The following is a 24,491-nucleotide window of genomic DNA, read 5'->3' on the forward strand; positions in this document are numbered from 1 at the left end:
TTATTATTATTATTATTATTATTATTATTATTATTATTATTATTATTATTATTATTATTATTATTATTATTATTATTATTATTATTATTATAAAGCAGGCTCGACTATGTCAGCGTGCCTTCGCATTAGCGTACACGGAGTAATGACACTAGCTGTTAGCTCCGCCAAAATGATCCTTACATAAAACACTAAAGTTGCGTAATTCTTTTGGGCGATTTTGCGGAATTACTTGCCGGCTTACGATTCACGTATCCTGTGTTTGTCGAACCATTTCGCATAGCGGAAGGAAACTCGTGTTAGCCTCATCCTTCAAGGATCGAATGAGTCACAGTGGATGCAAATTTTTCGTGGTCGTTGTCCTCGGACTGCTCTATCCAGAATTAGAAGTCTTTGAGCTTGGCGTCCTTCATCCGAGTAATTAGAATAATAATAACAAACCGCCCGAAACAATTAGTGGGCCTCTAATTCCATATCGCGACGAGCGATAAAATTAATTACCGGACGATCTAAGTGTTGGAGAGGATAAAAAGCTAATGCAGTTTTAATCAATTTCTTATTTTTCTGAATGAAGGGAATTTCTGGGAAAAGTAGAGTCCAGAATTGAATCATGAAAGCATTGTGGAAGCTATAGTACAGTGCCAGGTACGATTTCGATAAGGAAAGTTAATTAATTCGCGTCGATTCTTTTAATTCCCGCGAGGTACCGAACTAAGTGCACGATCATAAAAGCAAAGTACCCGTTAATTGCTTTAATCCTCTGCGAGGCGATCTAATTCTGTTTATGTATCAACGCAGATCATTCGACGAACCAGTAAGAAAATAATTGCAACGTTTAATTCATCCAAACACCCAAGGATCATCCAAAGTGTCGCAAAGACACCTTAACGCAACCAGCGATCTTCGCGATCATCCTTTAAGTCTCGAAGCTCGTCGGGAATACTTTCCCTTTGCGAAACCTCTTGGATACGATAACTCATAATCGTTGACGACATCAACAGAGTATCTCGAGAAGTTCTCAGCATCCACTTTCGCAATATTGGCCTGATGCCCAGCAGCGATGCTTATCTTCGAGGACGTAGAAACGCGAAAAGGAGCCATCTTCTCCGCCGTGTACGGGGTGTCTCTGGAAACTGGGACGAGATCGTTGTCCGAGTCCCTAGCGTCGAACTGAGACGATTAAACTTATCTTTATTCGACGAATAACGGATATCGTCTACTCGAACCCCGCTTACACGACGAATAACGATATCTAGAACATTTTCGATCACGAGTGCAGATAGGACGCCTTTTGTTCCACTTTTTATCGAAATCATTTTTCCATCTCGACGATGGCTAATTTCTTCTGTAAGAAGCGATAGGAGAAATTCGCGCAGATAATTGCGTGATGCAATTAGGAGATTAGCTTTCGTACTATGTAGTTGAGTGGCGTGGTTGAGTACTCGACAGTTACAGTCACGCTTTAGATACTTGGAGTGACGATTCGAGAATTGTCGGAGTACCTATTTGAGGTATTCCACAGTAACCTATAATTTCGTTATCGGTAGATTCAGAGAAAAATACAGTTCCTGAGTTCAATGAGTACCATGTCTGTAGCGCGATGCTTTTTTTTTTTTTTTATAAGTGCATTTTCATTGAAAAAAAGAAATAATGCAACCATCGAATATAGAAAGATGAACAGTCCCTCGAATAGAATTATTCCAGAGACACTTGGAGACACATCGTACGGCCTCTTTCTGCTCCTGTTTCTCACTCTTTCCGTTTTCTTCTTCCAGGGACTGAGAGATGTCCTCAGAAGGGTGTCGTGAAACAAGTGGCTTCGAAGCTGGTAAGGGCGCTGTCCGAGAAAGGACTGGCCTTGCTCGTCAACCATGGCATTCCGGAATGCAAGGTACGCATTTCATGCTTCCATGTAATCGCTGGATCGAGTATTAAACGCCCTTGAAGTCTGGCCGTAATTATATTCGAAGGGAGTAGGGAGATGCGGCGCTAAAAGTTTAAGTTGTCGGACAACCCGAACAAAATCAGCAGAGTTGAGGACGAAACATAAATAGAAATAAATAGAGATTGTTATTGTTATCGTAAATAGAGATTATTATAGTTACAGCCCTAAGAAGTTAATGATCGATGCAAGACAGTTTAAACGTGGCATGGAAAGAAGCACACGTGCGAGGCTGGTGATTCGTAAGAAGCAAGCTTAAAGCAATAGGTGCGATATAAACAGGGAAACAGATAGTTTGGTCAATAGTTATAGTTAGGACGTTGAATCTTAACGCTCTATCGGAAACAACAAGGTGCACGATAGAACCCATCTTCGATAGCTTCGATCTTCAATCGCTCTAGAGGTAAAACGATCCACTCGCAGAAACGGCTGTTTTAATAGAGATGAATAGGTTCCATATCGAGATAACCGTGTATTCGATCGTATTACAGGGTGTCCTCACCTTGTAACACAGCACGCGTCCTCGGTTGCGTTACAAAATTACCGTGCCGCGCGGAACCAGACTCGAAAGAAGTCAAGGCGAAGAGATACCAACGAAAAGCGTGTCGTTGGAAAGGTGGAGCCGCTTTCGAACGCGAAAACGAACGTTTCGATCGCTGATAACGAGGATCCCTAGCTACGTTCCAAGAGCGACGAGTTTTCAAGGGTTCGGCGATTGAGTATGTTTACATTGCGATGACCTTACCAGCGCACCGGAGCCCATCCTCGTCGACGAAGAAAACGTTATCGCGAACCGCTCGTTACATTTTCGCCAGATAATTCGTACTAGGGTTACGACACGACCCACGCATTCCATTGTAAACAGAAACGTGCGTTTATCGTGTATCTTCGCGCCATGGGCGGTAATTTAATGAACTCTCCTCGTCCGTGTTCGTTTGACGACATTCCACAACGGCTGGAACGGTCGGAAAGTTTTCTGTAAATTTCAGAATTGTTACGAGAAACGTTTGGAGCAACGTATTGGGTTTGTCCAGAAAGTTCGTGCCAATTTAAACAAAAAAAAAAAAATTGAAAGGCACATTTGAATTTTGATATACAGGGTGTCCCAAAAGTCGGGGAGGAGCCGGAAATGGGGGGTAGCTGAGACGATTCTGAACAACAATTTCCTTTGCAAAAATGTCGGATGGGGCTTCGTTGAGGAGATATTAAGCGAAAACCCCGACCAATCAGAGCGCGCGTAGACCGTTGGAGCGGCCGCGGTAGCGAAGGCTACGTGCTAGGCGGCAGCGTCAATGTCCTTCGATGCACGTCGAGTCACTTGTTCGCGTACAAGCGCAGCCATCAGCGCGTAGCCTACGCTACCGCGGCCGCTCCAACGGTCTACGCGCGCTCTGATTGGTCGGGGTTTTCGCTTAATATCTCCTTAACGAAGCCCCATCCGACATTTTCGCAAAGGAAATTGTTGTTCAGAATCGTCTCAGCTACCCCCCAGTTCCGGCTCCTCCCCGACTTTTGGGACACCCTGTATATTCATTGAATTATATAAATACCATTTTGTTCCACGACCTTTCCACCTTTTAAGGGACGCACCACGGTTTCCAACCATTCCAATATAAACAGACGTGTACCACTTACCAAAAATCGCCACGAACTTTCCAGACAAACTAATATTTGGCGTAAGGAATTAATCCTGCGCTTCTATGCAATTCTTCAATCAATACTGTAAGTATTCGTGTACCCTCTATCGAAAAAATGTCCGAATTAAACAAACGGCTCCCGCGCATTTACCTTGCGCACACGTTAAATGTTTCACGTGTTCTTCGAAACGCGTCCTTTACACGTGGAGTCGGCTGGGTAATTCCACACATAATGACGACGAATTATCGTCGATACGTTTGTAATTCCTTATCGCTTATTGCGTAATAGAAATGGCTGGCACACGACATTACAGCACCGATAATACCCGACGTGTAGCCGATTCATTATTTCATAAGCTGCGACGTCTGTTACCTCCGGTCAAGTATTTTCCCCGTCGTACCGCAGTAGTAATTTTTAATGAACCCCGCACGTTCGTTATTAAGACGATTCGACGTTCTCTTCGTGCTAAAGGGCTTCGAAGGATATCAGATACGCCACTGGCCTCTGTACGCTAGTTTTCAGCGTTCTGTACGCGCTGACGTCACGATGTGTTCGTTATCAACAGTGTATACGGCTGTATGCGTCAATTGGCTGAAACAAACCGTCGCTTTTAATTATCTCGACTCGAATCGAATTAAGACGTCCTCGACAGGGGGGGATCAAGCGTACGCGCAAAGACGCGTCCGTGCTTAGAATCAATTGATCCAACAACTGCTCGTAGACAAAATTCTCGGCCGGATAGAAATCTCGAATGATGAATGAAAGATACGCAACTTTTATTAAACTAGATACGTAACTGTTCGGTCAACTATTTGGATAGGTTTACGAGTAACCAAATAGAAAGTATTTACTACGTGTAAGAATTAAATTTCTCAATAAAATTTAACGTCTATCAGCTGCGGATAGAATTTCGAAATTCGCGGAATCGATAAGAGAAGTGGTGACGTCAAGACGAGAAATACAGTCACCACTTATCTGTAACTCGAGGATGTCACCTGCTAAGGTGCCGTATTTCTGAGCGTAGACGTTAATTACGTAATGACTCGTTCAATTAATAACGCATTCTAGTGCTCTGTATTAGATTACCGATCGTCTCCGATGCTCCAAGGTGTCCCTCGAGTAGACTTCGAATTTTTTTTTTTTTTTTTTTTCGTGAAAGGCTACGCGAATTACGTAATTATACGCGGTATCCGGACGTGTATGTATATACGCAATTATTTTCTGTGTTCGCAGATGAAGGCTGCCTACAGAGCTCTGGATGCGTTTTGCGAACTTCCAGAGGAAACTCGAGCCAAATACGAACGCACCTTGCCTGGCAGCCATGGCTACCTCAAACCAGGACCTTCCACGTAATTATACTCGCACGTTTATCGGTTTAATTCTCAAAGAAACGACACTCTTAAAAACTTCCATTGAAGAACGTCGAAATCCTGAAATGAATATTTAAAAAAAAAAAAAAGAAAATAACAGTATTCCTTTTCAATGTCGATATCTTGCCTTGCCTTTTACAACATTCCTGATTAGACTGATTCTCCATCGTTCGATCTTAGATCCCCGATTAGATGATTCTGGATTAAGTTCTTCGAGCGGCTTTTGTTATCAATTTTTTTTTTTCCAATTTTGTTAACAGGCACACCGACGAGAAAGAAGCACGCCATCTTTTCAACGTAACCGGAAGCGGTGGAAATCTTCCGGACCACGAGGTGCCTAATTTCAAGTCGGCGGTCGACGAACTGGCACGGGATTTCAAGCAACTCTCCGCCATGCTCCTAACAGTAACGCCTTCTTTTTGTCATTCTAATACGTTGAAGCAACAAATTTCACTGAGTAACGTCGCAGAGATCTGGCACGATACAAAAGTCAGATCTATGCGTCATTTACTATTAAATCAACATAGAAAGGGCAATAACTATTAGCACTTCAGATATCTTCGAAACCATAAGTTTCGCACAAAAGTTTGCTGAAATAAAATTGCGTAGCACGAAGGGGCCCATCCGGTGGCGATAATAGTTGTTTTTTTTTTTTGCAGGTGGAGGTACTTCGAAAAATGGAATTTTCTAGACTCCTGACTTCTTACATATACACATACATAAGTAATATAATGAAATATAGAATTACAACTCCATCGATGAAATACCTAGATAAGGGAGATTAAAAATTGGGACAAATCGATTAGATTGAACATAATAAAATAAGGTGAAAATAGAGAAGTATTAATCAAAATATGGAACTACAACTCAGCTAATGACTGCGAACTAGTACTAAGATTTTTAGATTTAGATTAGCAGGGACAACGGCACTAGTACTGGACCAAGGAGTCAGGAGTCTAGAAAACTCCATTTTTCGAAGTACCTCCACCTGCAAAAAAAACCGTTACCGCCACTGGATTACCGTGCAATTTTCTTGCCTCAGCCTGTATATATACACATCGATTAATTCGTTTAAAACGCGAAATGTTCGCAACACGTTTTATGAGAACAACGTTGGGCCGGATCCGTGTATTATTACACTCGCGTTTTTCACGGAAAGTCTGTAAAGGAGTGCTTCGTCTAATCTGGCTATTTGGAGGGCACGTAAATATTTAAAGTCGACCGGCTTTTGCGTCGAGCTCTTTAAATTTCTTCGTAGCAGTTTTAAGAGTTCGGAATCGTCTTTCGAAACAACGCTTCGATTAAACGATATTTATCAAAGGATTATCCGTAGACTTAAGTTCCGCAGAACGATTTCTCTAGCCGAACAGATTTGGTAGTAAAATTCTCCTCTTCGTTGATCTGGTCAATCTTTCCCTCGTTCGAGTTCTCCACCGTATTATTCTGAACGTTTTTGGTTATTGCGTAAGCGATCGATAAAGCGAGCAGCTCTGACTGTAAGTAACCCTACAAACCAATCTGTCCGGCAAACAACTAACGCGATTGGTTTCTTCGGTTGCTTTACAGCCGTCAGTAGGTACTCTAAAGTAAAAACACGGGCCAATGTATGTGATGTATGCCTTATAGGCTCTGGCCGTGGGGCTAGAGCAATCACCCGATTTCCTGCTGTCGAAGCATTCGCACATGCTGGGACCTGATAACGAGACGACCCTTCGCCTTCTTTACTATCCACCTCTCGGTCCACCAGTGCCAGGATTGGCTCGTTACGGCGCTCATTGTGACTATGGCACCTTCACATTGCTAGCACAGGTATCTCGGATAGCGAACGATCAATTTTATTTCAAATCATCCGTCTCCAATAGAGCTTTATTTCCAAACCGCATCCTGTCCTCCCATCCACTTTTTCAATTGTTCTAATTATCTGAAGTAAACTGAATTGTGTCTAGGATTGCGAGGGAGGTTTGGAAATACAAACTCCTTACGGAGAACGATGGGGTAGGGTCGGTCATCTTCCAGGTGCTATTCTGGTGAACACCGGCGACATTTTAGCAAATTGGACCAACAACCAACTTCCAGCTTTGAGACATCGCGTCGTTGTCCCGGAACTCTGTGGTCGAGGTCGTCATTCCATCGCCTTCTTCGTCCACCCAGACAATAATACTCTCATCGAGCCTTTGGACACAAAGATCGGGACAACCAATCAAGAACCAGCGCCGTGTCGTCTGCTTAAAAAGAAACGCGGCGTTCTGACCGCGTACCAACACCTGCAACGTCGTCTTCGAGAAACTTACGCCTCTTAACGTTCGTCGAGACAACTGCGTCTTTCCTCTCGAAAGGAATCGGTCCTAGTAACGTCACCGGTGATCGATAAACGCGTTCACTGATAAAGGCGATAAATATTGGACACCGCAACGAGATGAATTTATCCAATTCGAATAGATTACTCGTCTTATATGGAAATTGACGTGCAAACAAAGAACAGGAAAAACGCCATTGGTAAATGTAAGACGGTAAGAAATCCCATTGGTGAATGTAAGAGGTGGTTGTTGCGTCGCGGAGGCAATAATATAGAAATTTGTACTTACACTTTGTAAAAAGGCATTTTGTACGGATGATTTAATTTCCTAATAACGAAAGGGAAAATGAGGATGTTTAGTAGCGTGTTTCTTTTATTTTGTATTAGACTTAATACTATCTCTTATAAATTTTTTTAAATAAAAACATCGACTCAAAATCCAGGATCCCACTTGATCGTTTGAGGCATTTGTTTGATGTCGAAGCAGACGATAATATCTCCAGGTTGGAATGCTATAGTTGGATCATTGAATCTGAGACCGCATTCGACGTTAACTTTGATAGATGACACCTCGTCTTTCAGATGTCTCATTGACACTAATTTTCCTATTGATAAAAATGTATTTAGATATTATCGATTTTTGACTGAGAATATATGAAGTACGTACTACACAAGTATTATTTTGATGTCCACTGGAAAGGAGACTATACGAAAACTAAAGATAAAAGTAATAATTGACGAATTGCTACAATCTTACTTAATCGTAATCGAGAAAATGAACTGTTCTTTGTACAAATCTAATATACTAATCGACGAAAAGTCTAATCTGTTAACTATTACAATTTATTTACCCGTGTAAATATTCTCCCCATTCCTCACTACGTGATACTGTGCAGACTTTTTGAGAACGCCTTTCGTACAACGACATCCCGCAACGATTACTTTCTTCTTTCCTTCTGTAATCTGAAATACTTGCTGTACGTTTGCTTCCCCTATATTCAGAGAAACAAAAATTAGTATAATAACAATCGTATTAACGCGCATGTAGAAATCTTTTTTGTTTCATGTTAAATAGTACCTAATACTTCTTCAACATCGACTTCAGGTAATTTACTATTAATTTCCTCTTTAAGATCATCGAAAAGTTTATATATAACGTTATATTCTCGAATAGATATGTTTTCTTTTTCTGCTTTGTTTTCTAATTCATGGGATATTTGCACATTAAAACGATAAATAATTGCTGAAAATGTATAAGTAGTTAAAATTAATCTGTAATAACAAGTCGCACACTTTGTTGAAATGCTACATTACCATCAAACGTTTTTGCTAATTGTAAATCAGTCTCGGTGACGTTGCCAATGTTATAATGAACAACATCTAAACGACAGATGTTGTTCGCCGTGTATGTATCGAAAAGATCTAATATAGCTTCAATAGTTCCCGACACGTCACCTTTTATGATGACATTGACTGTAGGAGTCGTGTCCGTGTTAGTATCTTTTTTCACAGGAACATTTCGATTTACGTATGCACTATATTTTGGATGCATTTTCCCAAATTCTCTCCTTAGCGCTAATCTTTTCTTATAGTGCTACAATTAGAAAAGTGATTTTATCAGAATGCAAGAATATATACTACATATATATCTTTAATTTGTTACCAAAAGCATATCTGCGTATTTCTTGTCAGCAGCCTCCGCATGTTCCTTAGCTAGAGCATCGTTGCGTTGACTTTCTCTAAATTTTAGAACTATGTGCAATGCCTTTTCATTTTCCACTTCCAGTATCTCGTCTCCAACATTAGGTAATTCTTTCCATCCGATGATCTGAACCGCTTCCGATGGTTTAGCTTCTAAAACCGGACGGCCTGCGTCGTTGAACATAGCTCTGACTTTTCCCGGTGCGAGACCAGATACTGCCAGAAACCAGATTGCACGTAATTAAGAAAATGTACTGTGACTAAACAGTGATTTGATTTAAAACTACCTGTAACTATTTATTACTTAACAAGCAGCCTTTTCTTAAAGTGCCACGTTGAATTAAAGCTGTCACTAATTTTCCACGACCGCTGTGATTACTACATTCGATGACAACACCCTCCATTAGTCCCACAGGATCTCCTTGTAATCCCATTATATCAGCTTGTACAGCTATAGCTTCTGTCAAATCTTGCAAATTAGTTCTCTTTAAAGCAGATATGTTAATACACTGTACATCGCCGCCAAGATCTTCGACAAGGATACCATGTTGCGCGAGCATGTTTTGCGTCCTTTTCTAAAATAACATAATGGATTGTAACATTTTTAAAATTTATATAATTAATATTTCCATATTAAAGAAAAATTACAATATCGGCATTAGGCTTATCAATTTTATTGATAGCCACGATAATTGGAACATTTGCATCTTTTGCCATTTCTATGCTTTGCAAAGTTTGTTCCTTAACGCCGTCGTCGGCTGCTACCACTAATACTACAATGTCAGTAACATGTGCTCCTCTGTGTCGCATAGATATAAAAGCAGCGTGTCCAGGAGTATCTAAAAATGTCACTCTTTCTCCAGACGGTAGCGTTACTAAAACGATGATTTTAAGAACAATTAAGTACTGCGTGCATTTCTCATCAAATTTTAAAATGGTTTAGCACGAACCGTTAAAGGCACCAATATGTTGCGTAATTCCACCAAATTCTGATTCTACAATTGAAGAATCACGTAGCGCGTCCAATAAAGTAGTTTTCCCGTGATCGACGTGTCCCATGATCGTTACAACGGGATGTCGTTTTACTAACACGGATTTATCAGGCGGAGGTCTAGGCAAAATTTGGTAATTCAATTACAAAAATTACAGTTAATAATTTTAAAGTGGTAGTTTTGCATTACCTCTCAATGATATCCTTATACCTCTCCTCTTTTGACTCTGTTTCATCTACATTTGGTACAACTTTAGAGAGTGCGCCTAATTTTTTAACAACATTATGGACTAGTTTCAAATCTAAAACACTATCTTTATAGTATTTCTGTTCTTTGTCAAACAAATACAGGGCATACATAATATCCTTTACGTCTCTATTAGCAGAGACTGCTAATTCTCTTACAGTCATATCTTTCCAAACTTCCACAAAAGGTACTTTCTTCTTCTTCTTTGATATATCAACCACATAATTGTCAACACCCTCATTTAATGTTTGTATAATTTTCTAAAAATAATTTTCATTTTTTTCATGCACCAACATACTTAGTTATTACATACATATTTAACTATACCAAAATATACCTTCTCTTGCTTTTGTGACAATTTTTTTTTTAAACGCACAGGTGTGGAATGATAGAAATGACATTGAATATTTAATGCACAAGCTTGCAGAATATGATTTGTGCTCTGTTCACGCCATACGTTGTCTATCAGTAATTGTCTCAGGACACTGTAAATAAATTACACCGAATAAAGAGGTGTAACACAAAGTCTCTTTGAAACTAAATCAAGGAGATTACATAAAAATAGTTTATTATATTTAATAATTTATGCTATTAAATGAATAAGTACTTTACTTTATTTAAACATAAAAATTAGATATAAAATGTCATTAAAATATAAGATTAATACTGGAAATAATATAAGAACTTACTTAAATTGTGCATGTGATCTAACCATAGAGGCAGCCATATTTGTTTCTTCGTGCTTATAACAAATTCATTGTATTTACTCAAACAAGTTTTATTCTCATTGTTTTTTCACTGTATTTTGAGTCGTATCTACAAAAGCAACAAATTGATTATGTAATTCTACTTGTTTCTGACTGTTTCTAATATTGCAAAACTGTATAGGTTATATTTTTATTGCAATTTTACGGAGCAAGAATAGTATAGCCTGTATAGAGTACAGCCATCCAGCGGTGAACTGTTCGAACTATTTTACAGAGAAACCAGAGTACTAGTATAGTTCAATTGATAGCTAAAAGTTGTTTTAAATCAAGTGTTTATCATGACACACGCCTTCCAGAGAATTTTCACTTTTTAATTACAACTACAGGGATACATACATGCCATTAATATAGCAATTAAACAGCGAGGTGGAAAACTTTGATACGGCGAACATATACAAACTTTAAGGTTAAACTGCAATTTGTCGAATACAAGACATTTTATTGACATTTACTATTTTGAACGTGTACAATTTCGAAAAGGACATGTCAGACAGTATGGAACGAGATAAACATGAATTATTAGCAGCTAAGGCAGAAGAAACAGAAGAAATGAAGCGGGAGCTTCAAGGTAATTATTGAATACATTGGACATACTTCTTGTTTTACAAGACTATCTTCATCTTCTTGATCAATTCCTTAAAAAACTGTTTATCTTTTAGATATGAAAATGTACGAGTCATGGTATACGTACGAATACATGAAACAGATCTTAGGCTTTATTAATGAGTCAAAGGATATGGCAAATGTGACCAACAATGAAAAATATTCGCAGAAGGTAAATTTATTGTTAATTATTGACTAGACAGCCTTAAAAGGCAAGTCAATCATTCTGTAAGCATTTTTCTGATTTTACCTGAACTTACACGGTTCTATTATTTTCAGAACTCATTACAATCTTCAAATGATTGCAACTCAGAAACAATGTCTAAGAAAAATGCAGCACAAGAATTGGAGATACAGGAACATAATGATACATCATCTGGATCAATACACTTGTACAAATCTAATCATGCATCACCTATATTCGATGGAATATCCACTCACAGCTGTAGCAGTCCAGAATCTGCAGCTACAAGAGCTGAAGCAAAAAACTCTACATACAGGATGAAAAATTTGGATAATGAAGACATGCTAGATAAACTGCATGATAATCCAAATACAAGAGACAGTTATTTGAACAGATACATTTCACTGAAATTAAAAAACACTTCCCAAGATCTTCATAGTACGCATAACGCGGAAACGAAAGTGGAAGTACACTCGGAACGCGAACAGAAGTTGGAACGGTGGCAAATTAACCCGCTCGATGCGTATGCCATGGAAAACGATGTGCCTTTGCAAGAACCAGAAAGACCTTTAGTGCAAGATCGCATGCCGTTTAGATTATGCAGAGAGGCGCAAACGTCTAAGAACGTCGAGAAACTTATGTCTGCAATAAACATTCACTTGAAACAAACAGCAGAATTGTGGCATAGTTCGCATCGGACTGCCGACTCTAAGTTTCAGTGGGGGTCACCCATTCAGGTGGGTACCTCTGTACAATCCGCTTCTTACAAATCGTGTCGCTAATGGATTAAAAAAAAAATAATCTGCTCTTCACATTCGTATATAAAATGTGCACAATGCGACATTGTGCCATGGAAAATTAATATTAAATTGTATTCACATGCAGTAATCGTGTTTTTCTTTTATGTAACAAAATTGCATTCGAACTATATTCATCTTCGATATAAAAAAATGTTCGTTATTTTTTTTCGTCAATTAAAAATATGTACCCATTTATCGATATAACATTTCTTTTGCATAAATAATATATAACATTGTTTTTTACAATTAACAAATACGAAATTTGCGATCAAATTTAATGGATGCTTTATAAATCGTTTAATTTGGCAAAGTTTTTTCTATAAGTATGAATTTAGTCGAAAATAAAACATTTCGAGAAAAATAAGATCAATGATTTATACATATATAAAAATAATTGAGCCTCGTTATCTGTGTCTCCTACAAAAGTGTAAAGATTGCATTTATACGAACATGTATACATAAGTGTTTATATAGGAACAGTAATTAAAACTGTAAGCCACGAACAATTTTTTAATAAATCGTATTTCTGTAAAAAAAAGGGGAGAGTAGTTGTCCATTTCATTCTATCTGATATAATTCTAATCCTTCTTTCAACGTTTCTATAGGTGGGAGTTGCTAAAGGTAGTTCGGACAAAAAAGCATTAACGAACATTAAGACTGAAGAGAATCAAATGGAATGTACAAACAAATGTAACACTGAACGACCTAATAAACGTAAATCTACCGTGGCCCTTTCGTCTTCTAATACAGCGCATTCCAGCAGCGACGAAGATGAAAAAATATTTAAAAAAAAAAAAACCCAACCTTCTCAAGAGACTAGCAGAGTATTACGTCCACACAAAGGAACATGCGCTGTTACGAACGATAAACATGAACATTCGGATGATACTGACAATATTAGCAAAGATTTTGATAATATGGAAATCGTAAATTCACAAGTAGAACAAAGAGAGGAATGCTTGTCCCCTGAATTACTTTCTTTATACACACAAACGATTACACCTTTAAATACTAAAAAATGTATTAATAATAAGAAACAACATAGCGTTAATACACCAGTCAAACATATAGCAGAACACGACACCAACGTGGAACAATGTCCTATGGATATGATGCCTAATGAAAAATGCGATATTCTCACGGACGAAGAACTTCTTGCAGAATTGGAGAAAGATACAGCTGATGCTGGTATCAAAGTAACGCCTAAAAATATCGAAATTAAACCGCTACCGATGAAAGGCTTTTCGCGTAGGCTTCGACACGAATGCATGGTTTTGGAGAAACTTCAAATTGAAAAACAAAAGAAAATTGAAATTGAAAAGGAAGAGCTTCAAAAGAAAGAGATCGAGGAGAAAAAGAAGAGAGAAGAGTTTTATAGGAAGCAAATAGAAGAGAGCCACCAGAGGGAAAAGCAACTGGAAGAAATAGAAAAATCCAGAAAGGTGAAAAGTAAGAAATGGAGTAGTCTGATGCGTATGAGGTTACGGGAAAAAGAATGTAAAGACAACTCACGTGGTTTACGCGAACAGAACGAGAACAAGGTGTTTGAGATCATGGAGGAGAACAACCTGTTTCAGGTAATAAATTTTTCTGGATTTGTCTTATATGCATGTATTTTAACAATTGCTCTGGAAAGATTCTATGTATTTTCAACATCGTTCCTTCCTTATAGGATAACTGTACTTCAAAAGGTAATTCAACGAAGAATATAAATTGTCCTATCTGTAATCAGTCTTTTCCGAGCGATAAAATAGAAATACATGCCGCTGAATGCGAACAATACATAACCGATAGCGAGGACGAAAATAATGCTAATCTATTCGAAAGTAAAGTAATGTCAAAAAATATTAACTATGAAGTTCTCGAACGTGGTGGTTCCTTAATCTATAGTACAACCAATCGCGCACATTACGAGGAACATGTTAACAATTGTCAACAAATGCAACATGGTGAATCGTCACCTGGTAAGAACTTTTATATCGCGGAAAAAAAAAGAAAAATTGAAATTTTAATCGAAAGTATTACAATCTTTACTGACGTATTAACAGTAACATCTTTTTCAGAATACACGAGTACTGAGATCTAAAGTATTCTGAATTCACCTGTCCGTTGTTATCGACCAATTAGTGAACAAATTGATTCGAATATTGATTACAGGAGACAGTTTCCGTCAAATAGTAGAACACAATCCAGTAAAGAGAGGAAACATTAGTAATGTTTCTATTTTGGCAGCTGTATACATATGTATACATATATGTATACATATGTCGATAACGGAAATATTGGTTACACGGTACTATTCAGCTGCATTGAAAGGATAAAGATGTACAATAAACGTGAATTTTTAATTTTTCATACTAATTGAATACGTTAAAAATGTCAATTATAGTTGCTCACTTAATATTCTTTTACATTTATTGTGACATTCCGCGTATCGTAAGCGTTCGTGTTATATGTTATATGTATAGTTCTGTTACAAAAATATGTATTATTTTACAATAAACTTGAACTAATTTAGCTAATTTTAATTAAACTATATGTTATCGATATAAAATTTATTAAAAAATCGAATAGAAATTCGACTGATTTTACAAACCATAACATACGTTTGTAGAAAAAAAACGTATATCTGTATCAAGCATTTAATTTCGTTTACAAATTTAAAATTTTTACTGTATAATAAAATGTATTTTTATACAAATAGACGTTCATGTTTATGAATAAAGTACTATATTTATGTCCCTTCTTTTATTTTCCTACATTACGTAAAATGTTTATAATTACGAACTATAACAATTCGCTGTTATTTAGATTATATTGTTATTCGTTTCAGACTGCCACGAGAGATACTAAACTTAAAATAAATCTGATAACAAGATAAAAAAGATATTTAATATAGCACGGATTTTGTATCATGTTATATTAACTCTGATTCACTGATATAAAAACGTTGCAAACATTACTGTTGCATAAGCATAAAATTATGCGTTATTAAAACATCAATTGTATAATCTTGGGACCAGCACTATGACAGTTTTTCAGTTTTTATTAGTTGTGCATTTAATTAATTTTGTTTCATGCATAACCTTAGATGGACAATGGACAGGTATTTCAAAACAATCTAAGCTAAACTTTTATAAATTTTCCATTGTTCAATAACAGTGTTATTAATGTACATTTATCGTGACTTTCTGTTTTAGGTAAAATTACAACTGATAAGCCTGAACATGGTAAGATCTTACATAGACAACATCTTCCCATAATTATTAATGTAGAATTTAATGATTTTTAACAATGATATATATATATATGCAGAAATTACATTTCCTGCAACGGTACCAGGAGGAATTTATACAGATTTGACCAGAGCAAATATCATACCAGATAATTTTATTGGAAGTAATGATGTGAACCACCGGTGGATTGGTAATCAATCGGTTACCTATAATAATAAATTTTATGGTAATTAAGCACATTTTTATCATACTATTTAATGCAACTTTTATGTTTCAAGAGGAATCTTAAAGTGAATTGTTTTACAGTAAATAATACTTTGCTAAGTGCTCCTAAAGTGATGCTGATTTTTCATGGCTTAGATACATTTGCCACAATATATTTAAATGCTCAAGAAATCGCGAAAACATCAAATATGTTTTTACGATACACGTTTGATATTACAAAGCAGTTGAAGGTAAGCAACCAATCTTGTCCTAAACATCAGAAAAATAATCATGTATCAATTTTTCAGACGGGGGAAAATTTATTAACAGTTGCCTTTACTTCTGCTGTTAAAGAAGCTGCTAATTTATACAATAAACAGGCATTGAAATATATTGTTCCTCCAGTATGTGTTCCAGGCACTTACAATGGAGAATGTCATGTTAATCACATAAGAAAAATGCAAGCAAGTTTCTCATGGGATTGGGGTCCAGCTTTTCCTTCTATGGGCATTTGGTATTTCGATATTTTTTCAACAAATTCATTTTACCATTTAATATATACTAATGGCAATATATTTTAGGAAAAGTGTAGAATTAGTTCCAGTAAACGATCTCTTTATCACGGATATTTCGACAGACATTTTTAAAGAAAAAAATTTTTGGAATGTCACACTAACAGTGTTTCTTAATACTACAGTACAAAAATATGACGACTCTATACCATGCCACCTTTCCTCTATTCTCTTTGTTAACGAAGAAATAACTGTTAGCAATGTTAGCAGTTTTGTTTTAATGGGAAACAGTAAATATGTAAAATCTGTCAGCCTAAAAGTACCCGTGGTAAGTCAAAATATCCTTTACATAATTAAATATATAATATATATATGCTTAACAGAGAAAAAATTATTCAGTCTTGTGCTATAGGAACTTGTACATAAATGGTGGCCAAATGGTTATGGGAATCAAACTCTTTATTCCCTGACTGTAACTGTAGCTACACCTAATACTGTCAAACAAACAAAAATACGCGTTGGTTTTAGAACAGTAGAGCTCGTCCAAAATCCTCTTGAAAAGGGACTGAGCTTCTATTTTCAAATAAATGGAATTCCTATATTTGCAAAGGGTAGCAACTTTATCCCAAGTAGCATTTTTCCTGAACTGAGCGCTGAGGTAGATACAGTTAAACGTTTATTAATGTCAGTTAAAGAAGCAAACATGAATATGATTAGGGTTTGGGGTGGTGGATTGTACGAATCTGAGTTATTTTATAACATGGCTGATGAGTACGGAATTATGATTTGGCAAGATTTTATGTTCGCATGCGGAATGTATCCTACTACAGATACGTTTCTCGATTCGGTTAAAGAGGAAGTCATACAAAACGTACAGAGACTAAAACATCATGCTAGTATCGTCCTTTGGGCTGGGAACAACGAGAACGAAGCAGCTTTATATGGGAATTGGTATGGGACAGGCACTGGACAAATATACAAAAATGATTATGTTAAACTTTATGTAGATTTGATAAAAAAATTAGTAGAGCAATTGGACTCTACTCGCCCGTTTGTAGTATCTAGCCCTAGCAATGGATTATATACAGAGGAGTATAACTATACTGGGGAAGATCCATATTCGAAGTTGTATGGAGATGGTAAAATACATTTCTTTGAACCACCAAATATTAAAATAATATCTACGATGTAATAGAATATTATTTTAGTTCATTACTACAACTATCTCAGTAATGGATGGGACATGCACCAATATCCTCGCGCAAGATTTTCGTCCGAATATGGCTTTCAATCATTACCATCAATTTACACTATATTGCCAATCACAGAAACAGAGGTTGATTTGAATATAGATAGCGATTTCATAAAACATCGTCAACATTTGACATTAGGGAATACGTATCTAAAGTTTCTTATTTCAAAGAACTTGAGACTACCTGAAACTCAGAACAGTACGAGAGATTTTATTAATTTTATATATTTGAGCCAAATCAATCAAGCCGTTTCGGTGAAATTGCAAACAGAATTTTATCGACAATCGAAATCCTCGTTGAATGAAATAGGAGAAGGAATGACAATGGGTGCTTTATATTGGCAATTGAACGATGTTTGGCAAGCTCCTTCGTGGTCTTCTATAGGTAAACGGAAATACAAAATAATTATTACTATTTTGAAATATATTTCGATATTAAAAATCATGTTATTTTTTTTCAGACTTTGATGGACGATGGAAAATGCTTCATTACTATGCTAAAGATTTTTTCGCGCCCATTATAGTTACGTATTATGTTAGAGGGACCAACCTTGCAATTTATGTTGTTTCTGATAAATTGTATCCAGTATTAAATACTTGTTTGGAAGTAAATCTTTATACGTGGAATAGTATGATACCCGTACAATCTCATGTTCACTGCAATATAACTGTGGTAAGTATATAACAATCATTGTATACACATCAAAAAGGAAAAATATTTGTATGTAATCTGTTTATCGCTTTCTTCAGGAAGCAAATGCGGTAACTAAAATTCATGATAATATGCTTGATTTATGGATCCTGAATTCCCAATCACTCAATGAATGCAAGTCTAGCACAACTACAAAAACCAATTGTATTACAATGCTTATTTTGAAAGACAAAGCTGGATCTCAGATAGCACCAACAAATTATATATATCCAACCACTCTATTAAAAACTATTGTCTTGCCAGTAGCAACTATCTCTGTGAGTATACATTGAACTTTGTAAAAATAAACAAAGATCTTTATATCGTTTATATTCCATATCAAATATTTCTTTTCAGGTAAAAATAAACGATAAACACTTACCCGGAATGTACTCCAATTATCCAGATATTGAATTCGTATTAACGACAGACAATATAGCGCTTTTTGTATGGTTGGAATGTGAAAATATTTGTGGTCGATTTTCAGAAAATGGTTTCCATATGTTTGACAGAAAAAAACGCGTAGTCTTTCATGCATGCGAAGCGATAACACCCAAAATGTTCAGATCGAAACTAAACATTACTACACTCTCGGATATTTATAATTAAATTTTATGGATTCCTTCGTGGAAAATATTTTTCGTGATGTAAATAAAGTTCAAATCCGATAAGAATGATCAGTATAATCATGATTGTGGCAATTATCGATAACATTAAATTTGTCATGTTGCTTGATTGAAAATAAATTTTCATTAAATTTATTAATCGTTCCTTAGTTACATTAAAAATTTTCTTAGAAATAAGGTACAATATTAATAATACTGAAGTTAGTAATGTCACATAAAATATAAAACAAAATAGTACATCTACGTACGCATATATGTATATCCGAATGAATTAGTAAAAACTAGAATGAATAACAAAACTAGACTTAACGTATAACAAAAAAATATATTTACTTTTTTCTATTCCATTTTTCTATAACTACCGTTTCATATATCATAGAAGATTTGTGTATGGCGTCAGTATAGTAATTTTCTTATAATATTAATAAGCGTAGATTGAGATTCCTTATTACATATCATAGCTTTTAAAATCACATAGTTAGTAAGACATCTTTGTGTAAATCTTTGTTAAAAAAATGAATTATAAAAGCGTTATATAATCTTGAAACTAGAAGCGATATAATTCGAAGTTAATTTTTCGAAGACTAGATAAGGACGATAATCCTTCGAGATTATGTTACTCTTTCAAAGAGAAGCGTATAAGAAGCTTATTACTGTTCAAATATTCCATATAAATTTTAAACTTTTGATCAATTTTAAAATGTTATCACAACTATTACTTCTAAGATCTCCGCTGCAAAGATTCTACTTTTGTTCTATATATCAATTTCATCTAGTTTAACGTTTAATTCCGGAGTACGTGGGTACAACTTCTTCTGAAGGCGAATGAAGGTAACGTCGACTTAAATTAATTGCTACCATAATGCAGCATAGTAATAAAGGCCCAAAAATAGCACCTTCTACTCCTAAGCAGAATATTCCACCCGCTATTGAAAGGCCTGTGAGATATGGATGCCCACCTCTAAAACGAGAAACATTTCATAATCTTAATAATAAAATTAATAATCAGAAATTGTCGTTGATTTAAATTAAATAAGTATTATACCCTTTAATTTCTTTGTAGAATTCCGTTACAACAATGTTGCAAGCAAGAAAATGAAACATAAAAAATAGAATAGCGACCATTGATCCACGCGTAAACCAAAGTTCTAGAGTAGCTGGGATGCAAGCGAAATATGCATCCAAGAATGGCACAGCCCCAAGTATTGTCGCGAAAGTTGACGGCAAATAAACGATCTTTACTTGAAACAAATTATGTATAAACCATGTCCACATGCCAAAAAAGGAAGCAAGTTTAAATGTCGCCACAAATACTCCGATCACCGCTTCCTGTAAGGCCACGGCAAATCTATAAAAAAATGTAGTAAACTTTTTTGTCATACACATTATGCAATATTATTTGATCCTTATAATTTAACATACCCCTCAACATGAAGAGTGCTTGTCAAGAAAAGAATAAATTTTATACGATATCTTCTAATATAATCTTATTAAACATATTCTTAAAAAGTTTAAAAAATTTACCTATGGCAACTAATAGGACTAAAAACAGTAGTCAACTCAACAGGTTTGTAACTCTTATTGCTAGAACTGAGAAGATAAAACAGCGTCGTAAAAAACACCACCTACAATAACATTTTTATTATGAAAAGTACTTCAAACATTTTTTAAATAAATGAGCCTTTTACGTTTGTTTACCATGCTAAGAGTGAAATTAAGTACTGCAGATCCACTCATGAGTACAATGTAAAATAATTCCGTAAAAATGGTCAGTATCACAGACATGTTGCCCTTAACTATACTCCAAATAGAATCAAGTACCGACATAAAAGTTCCAATATTTTCTTTTATGAAATTCTGTATACTAGTCATATTGAACAATTCTGTTTAAGAAAAAAAAAAAAGACATATTAAATAAGTTTTGTTAAAGATGTAATTTAAATTCATTAATTTGCCCGATATCTTACGCAAAGGAGTCTTCCCAAAGCTTTCTGTGAAACTTTCCCATACAGAATAGGCTGTTGCAACATCCACAGCAGTTCCAGCTTGATCTGAATTTTCGTTAGACATCATCCAAGCTTGGTAGAGCATGTCCCAAAGTTCTAAAACTTTTTTCTCCATGTGTTCAGCCTTCACAGGATCTAAATCTTTTACCAAACCTTTGACCTACATCACATATATATTATTCAACTATTTCACAATTACAAAACTATATACTTTCGATCTAAAATTATTTGTATTTTACCCCATCAGAAATAGCACTTCGCCCATACGTGTAAGCATTATCTAGTACACTATTAACGGAATCTTCCCATTGCTCTGGTAGCCAATCAATATCTGGGTTACTCATTAATGAGGAATTTAATATCTCCCCAGTGATTTGGATAAGATGCATACCTTCTGTATAAACCTATCACAAATCGTAAATACATTAAAAAAAAAGTTTTTAATCCTACTCGAAGGAGAGTGACAAATTTTGGTTTATTTACTTGTATCGTTATAAAAATAGATGCACAAGTAGTAAATATAAGCAGGCCAAAGATCACAGCAATTGTTGCCACAGCATCAACAGAAGCTTTCAGCACTTTTGTTAATTTTTCATCGATTATGATTCCAATTTTGAATAAACCTCTAACATTAGCTGGTAGAAGAGCTTGATGTCTCTCTGCACACCACGTCTTTATAACTTGCATAACAATGTTACATTGATTTCCTATCATTTTCCACAATCCAAAATAATTACCAAGTTGTTTGATAATGTATAGAGCTGTAGGAACCATCAATATATATATTATCCATTTGTGTTTCCACAAAATCATCCCAATGCAAGCATAACATGCTCCATACATATATATATCATTATCAACTTTGTCATATTCCGTGTCTACAGATAATTTTAATTCGGTTTTTAATCTTCTTAAAACATAACGATCGCGTAATGTCGTATGACTACCAGAAGATAAAGTATTTGGAGATCGTAATTTAAAGCGTAGTTGCTGTGAATCAGCATCAAGCGAGATTGATTTTTTATATTCTTTTATATTACATTCAGGAACAGCTTTTGTAGTTTCTTTATCTGAATCATTTATAAAAGAATCTGTATCTTTGTTATCAATACTTCCTACAGATGTTTCACTCTTTAATGGAGCTAATGTATCTTTTTGAACATCTGTGATTATATTATTTGTTAATGCAAAGCATGTTGCTTCCATAAATGTCATGTATCTACCTTCTAATTCTTGGTTCTCCATTATCATTATTACCTCATAAACAAATCCTATCAGGCACAATGCTTGCAATGTTATAAATACAAGAACTTGATAAGCTCCTAGCATATTAGAAAGGTATAGACTAATTATAAACCAAACAACAAATGATGTATAACGGAAATGAATGGAATTCTGTGGTGTCCAATAAATGTACAAGACAGATAAGTATCCAATAAGTAGAACAGCAATCTGCAAAGACAACAGATATACACATAAGAATGATACATAATTAGAATTAATTTTCATCAAATGAATAACAATTACCGTATATATATTACATGTTGTTATAAAAAATCCAAAAATAGTATTGAAAATTATAAATATTCTCCATATGAGGCAACTTAATATAGATGGTGTATAATGATATAAACCAAGGACCGACATTCCTAGTATGAGTGTACCCGCAACATACTTAATATGTCTCCAAAGGAACGATCCCAAATTGTCAGAGACTTTATCCACTATTTGTATAGGTAACAGTGTTAAATTTATAATTAGCGGTGTACGAGATGCCTCTGTTTTCTCGAACCACGACTGTACAACAGTAGTTAATGAATATTTGAAAGGGAATAGAACAGAACCGCATAATAAAGCCCATATCAAGGGTTTTACAAAGGGACTCAATATAATATACAGCCCGTAGCCAGCCGCCGAAACCAGACACAAGAGCAGTAATGCCACGGCATTGTAAATGCCTTGCTTTAAAGCTTTTTCGTGACCTGCACTGAAGCCTGACAGCATGTTAAAGAGGTTATCCATCGGCGATCGCGTACTGTCCATCGTGTATACGTAATCAATTTTCTTTTGGCAAGCTTGCTATTCAATTTTGAATTTTCTAGGTACCTCGCGGCCCACTTAGGCAAAGTAAAAATAATTAAAAATGTTACACTTGCTTAACAACGATACACATTGGAAAGTAAATAACAATAAGTTACAGACACGGGATAGGTCCGGGTAGCTCCATGCATGGAGGAAAGATTCTTTCATCCTGCAGTATACAACAAACCAATTAGATTTAGATGATTGATTATCTGTTCTTTGTAATGCACTCTTTTTTTATGTATCAGTGAAAGAACAATATGTACAAATCTTATTACTAAAAATGTAAATCCTCCTACAGTGTAATGTAGGATGTTTCATGAAATATCGTTTATGTAATGTATGGGAAAAACAAAGAAATATTTAAATAACATTGCTTCTTTATTCTAAAAAACTGTTTATACATAAATACACACAAATTGTTTATACATAAATACGCACAAAGTACGTGTATGTACTACATCGTCAGGACATGAATGTTTTCGTTTTAAAAATTTTTTTTGAAAGCATACCGCTGTTAGTAAACACGAAAACGGCACGAAAACCGGTATCGCCATCTAGCGGTCAACACCCCAAAGCTGAACTGCGTGAGTGCAAGAAAGTACGGAATAGTGTGCGACAAGGATAGACATATGCGCACAGTGCGAGAGAGAGAGAGTGAGAGTGAGAGAGAGAGAGAGTGAGAGAGAGAGAGAGAACGCAACGGTGTGCGACAAGGATAGCGACACTAGCTGAATATTATCATTAATTTCTTAACTTTCCAAAGATAATTTACGAACTTTTGCAATTGCGGTGTCAAATACATATCAATATCTACATTCAAGGATTATTTTTGGTACGATTTGGATTGTTATTAAGTAGTTTAAGTTAATATAACATATGTTAACGCTCAGCATGCCGACAAAATGGGTGTTGTAGTCGCTATCCTTGTCACACAATGGTGCGTTCTCTCTCGGTCTCGAGCGTATAGGACTGTCCTTATCGCACATTGGTGCGTTCTCTCTCGGTCTCGAGCTTATAGGACTGTCCTTGTCGGACACTATTGGGTATTCTCTCGCACTCGCGCGCATAAGTCTATCCTTGTCGCACACCTTTGCGTTCTCTCTTGCACTCACTCTGGGAACTCTGCGCCTACGAGCAGACAATCGGTCCGACAAGCATACAAACATGGGGTGCCGCATAACAGGGGCACTCTTGGGACTACGTGATGGCAACCGAATCGACAGGACTGCTAACATAGGTTGCCGCATAGAAGGGGCACATCTTTCGTACGTATCAAATTGAACTTTGTATTTTGGTATCAGGAGCATATGATACGCGAAGAGGTGGCACGTTTGCGCCTACGG

The 24,491-nt window shown here is 36.0% G+C and overlaps 4 protein-coding genes across 5 annotated transcripts in view; 2 read left to right on the plus strand and 2 right to left on the minus strand.

Annotated features, from left to right (window-relative positions):
• LOC128894171 (uncharacterized) overlaps positions 1-7,688 on the plus strand; it is a 20,098-nt gene extending 12,410 nt beyond the window's left edge. The window contains exons 2-6 of the mRNA XM_054155688.1: positions 1,773-1,888; positions 4,811-4,926; positions 5,208-5,352; positions 6,574-6,756; positions 6,894-7,688. Of these exons, the coding sequence (XP_054011663.1) occupies positions 1,773-1,888; positions 4,811-4,926; positions 5,208-5,352; positions 6,574-6,756; positions 6,894-7,247 (914 nt within the window). The 3' untranslated portion in view covers positions 7,248-7,688. The remainder of the gene's footprint in view (positions 1-1,772; positions 1,889-4,810; positions 4,927-5,207; positions 5,353-6,573; positions 6,757-6,893) is intronic.
• Positions 7,596-11,017, minus strand: LOC128894168 (translation initiation factor IF-2, mitochondrial). Its single transcript, XM_054155677.1, has 11 exons — positions 10,872-11,017; positions 10,520-10,667; positions 10,126-10,442; positions 9,895-10,055; positions 9,593-9,819; positions 9,249-9,519; positions 8,907-9,160; positions 8,558-8,837; positions 8,322-8,486; positions 8,095-8,235; positions 7,596-7,848 (listed from the first exon to the last, which is right to left on the minus strand). The coding sequence occupies exons 1-11, from the start codon at positions 10,907-10,909 to the stop codon at positions 7,676-7,678; spliced, it is 2,175 nt and encodes a 724-aa protein (XP_054011652.1). The 5' UTR covers positions 10,910-11,017; the 3' UTR covers positions 7,596-7,675.
• Positions 11,018-11,381: 364 nt separating this feature from the next.
• Positions 11,382-19,192, plus strand: LOC128894173 (beta-mannosidase). Its single transcript, XM_054155691.1, has 15 exons — positions 11,382-11,517; positions 11,609-11,724; positions 11,832-12,473; positions 13,142-14,113; positions 14,209-14,500; positions 15,737-15,766; positions 15,852-15,998; positions 16,079-16,227; positions 16,285-16,490; positions 16,558-16,816; positions 16,901-17,627; positions 17,697-18,125; positions 18,202-18,413; positions 18,491-18,709; positions 18,789-19,192. The coding sequence occupies exons 1-15, from the start codon at positions 11,433-11,435 to the stop codon at positions 19,038-19,040; spliced, it is 4,737 nt and encodes a 1,578-aa protein (XP_054011666.1). The 5' UTR covers positions 11,382-11,432; the 3' UTR covers positions 19,041-19,192.
• A 172-nt stretch (positions 19,193-19,364) lies between these two features.
• Positions 19,365-23,287, minus strand: LOC128894167 (transmembrane protein 245). 2 transcript variants are annotated; one of them, XM_054155675.1, is made up of 9 exons: positions 22,591-23,287; positions 21,547-22,515; positions 21,303-21,467; positions 21,025-21,223; positions 20,756-20,940; positions 20,582-20,682; positions 20,480-20,497; positions 20,103-20,405; positions 19,365-20,018 (listed from the first exon to the last, which is right to left on the minus strand). In XM_054155675.1, the coding sequence occupies exons 1-9, from the start codon at positions 23,104-23,106 to the stop codon at positions 19,835-19,837; spliced, it is 2,640 nt and encodes an 879-aa protein (XP_054011650.1). In that variant the 5' UTR covers positions 23,107-23,287; the 3' UTR covers positions 19,365-19,834. The 2 variants fall into 2 exon arrangements, with proteins under 2 accessions (XP_054011650.1, XP_054011651.1); XM_054155676.1 differs by lacking the exon at positions 20,480-20,497 and having other exon boundaries at positions 22,591-23,285.
• Between the last annotated feature and the right edge of the window lie 1,204 nt (positions 23,288-24,491).

Source organism: Hylaeus anthracinus, unplaced genomic scaffold (assembly GCF_026225885.1).
Source record: "Hylaeus anthracinus isolate JK02 unplaced genomic scaffold, UHH_iyHylAnth1.0_haploid 3, whole genome shotgun sequence".
Classification (NCBI taxonomy): domain Eukaryota; kingdom Metazoa; phylum Arthropoda; class Insecta; order Hymenoptera; family Colletidae; genus Hylaeus; species Hylaeus anthracinus.

What these genes read in the sequence shown, in the direction of transcription:
- LOC128894167 (XM_054155675.1), bottom strand. Translation starts at nt 23,106, where the DNA reads ATGGACAGTACGCGATCGCCGATGGATAACCTCTTTAACATGCTGTCA. An exon ending in CAACATGTAATATATATACG is followed by an intron (nt 22,516 to 22,590) that starts GTAATTGTTATT and finishes TTGTCTTTGCAG; the next exon opens with ATTGCTGTTCTACTTATTGG. An exon ending in TTCTACAAAGAAATTAAAGG is followed by an intron (nt 20,019 to 20,102) that starts GTATAATACTTA and finishes TTCTCGTTTTAG; the next exon opens with AGGTGGGCATCCATATCTCA.
- LOC128894168 (XM_054155677.1), bottom strand. Translation starts at nt 10,909, where the DNA reads ATGGCTGCCTCTATGGTTAGATCACATGCACAATTTAA. An exon ending in ACATATTGGTGCCTTTAACG is followed by an intron (nt 9,820 to 9,894) that starts GTTCGTGCTAAA and finishes TCATCGTTTTAG; the next exon opens with TAACGCTACCGTCTGGAGAA. An exon ending in TGGGGAGAATATTTACACGG is followed by an intron (nt 7,849 to 8,094) that starts GTAAATAAATTG and finishes TTTTATCAATAG; the next exon opens with GAAAATTAGTGTCAATGAGA.
- LOC128894173 (XM_054155691.1), top strand. Translation starts at nt 11,433, where the DNA reads ATGTCAGACAGTATGGAACGAGATAAACATGAATTATTAGCAGCTAAG. An exon ending in CTATAATAATAAATTTTATG is followed by an intron (nt 15,999 to 16,078) that starts GTAATTAAGCAC and finishes ATTGTTTTACAG; the next exon opens with TAAATAATACTTTGCTAAGT. An exon ending in TTCGAAGTTGTATGGAGATG is followed by an intron (nt 17,628 to 17,696) that starts GTAAAATACATT and finishes ATATTATTTTAG; the next exon opens with TTCATTACTACAACTATCTC.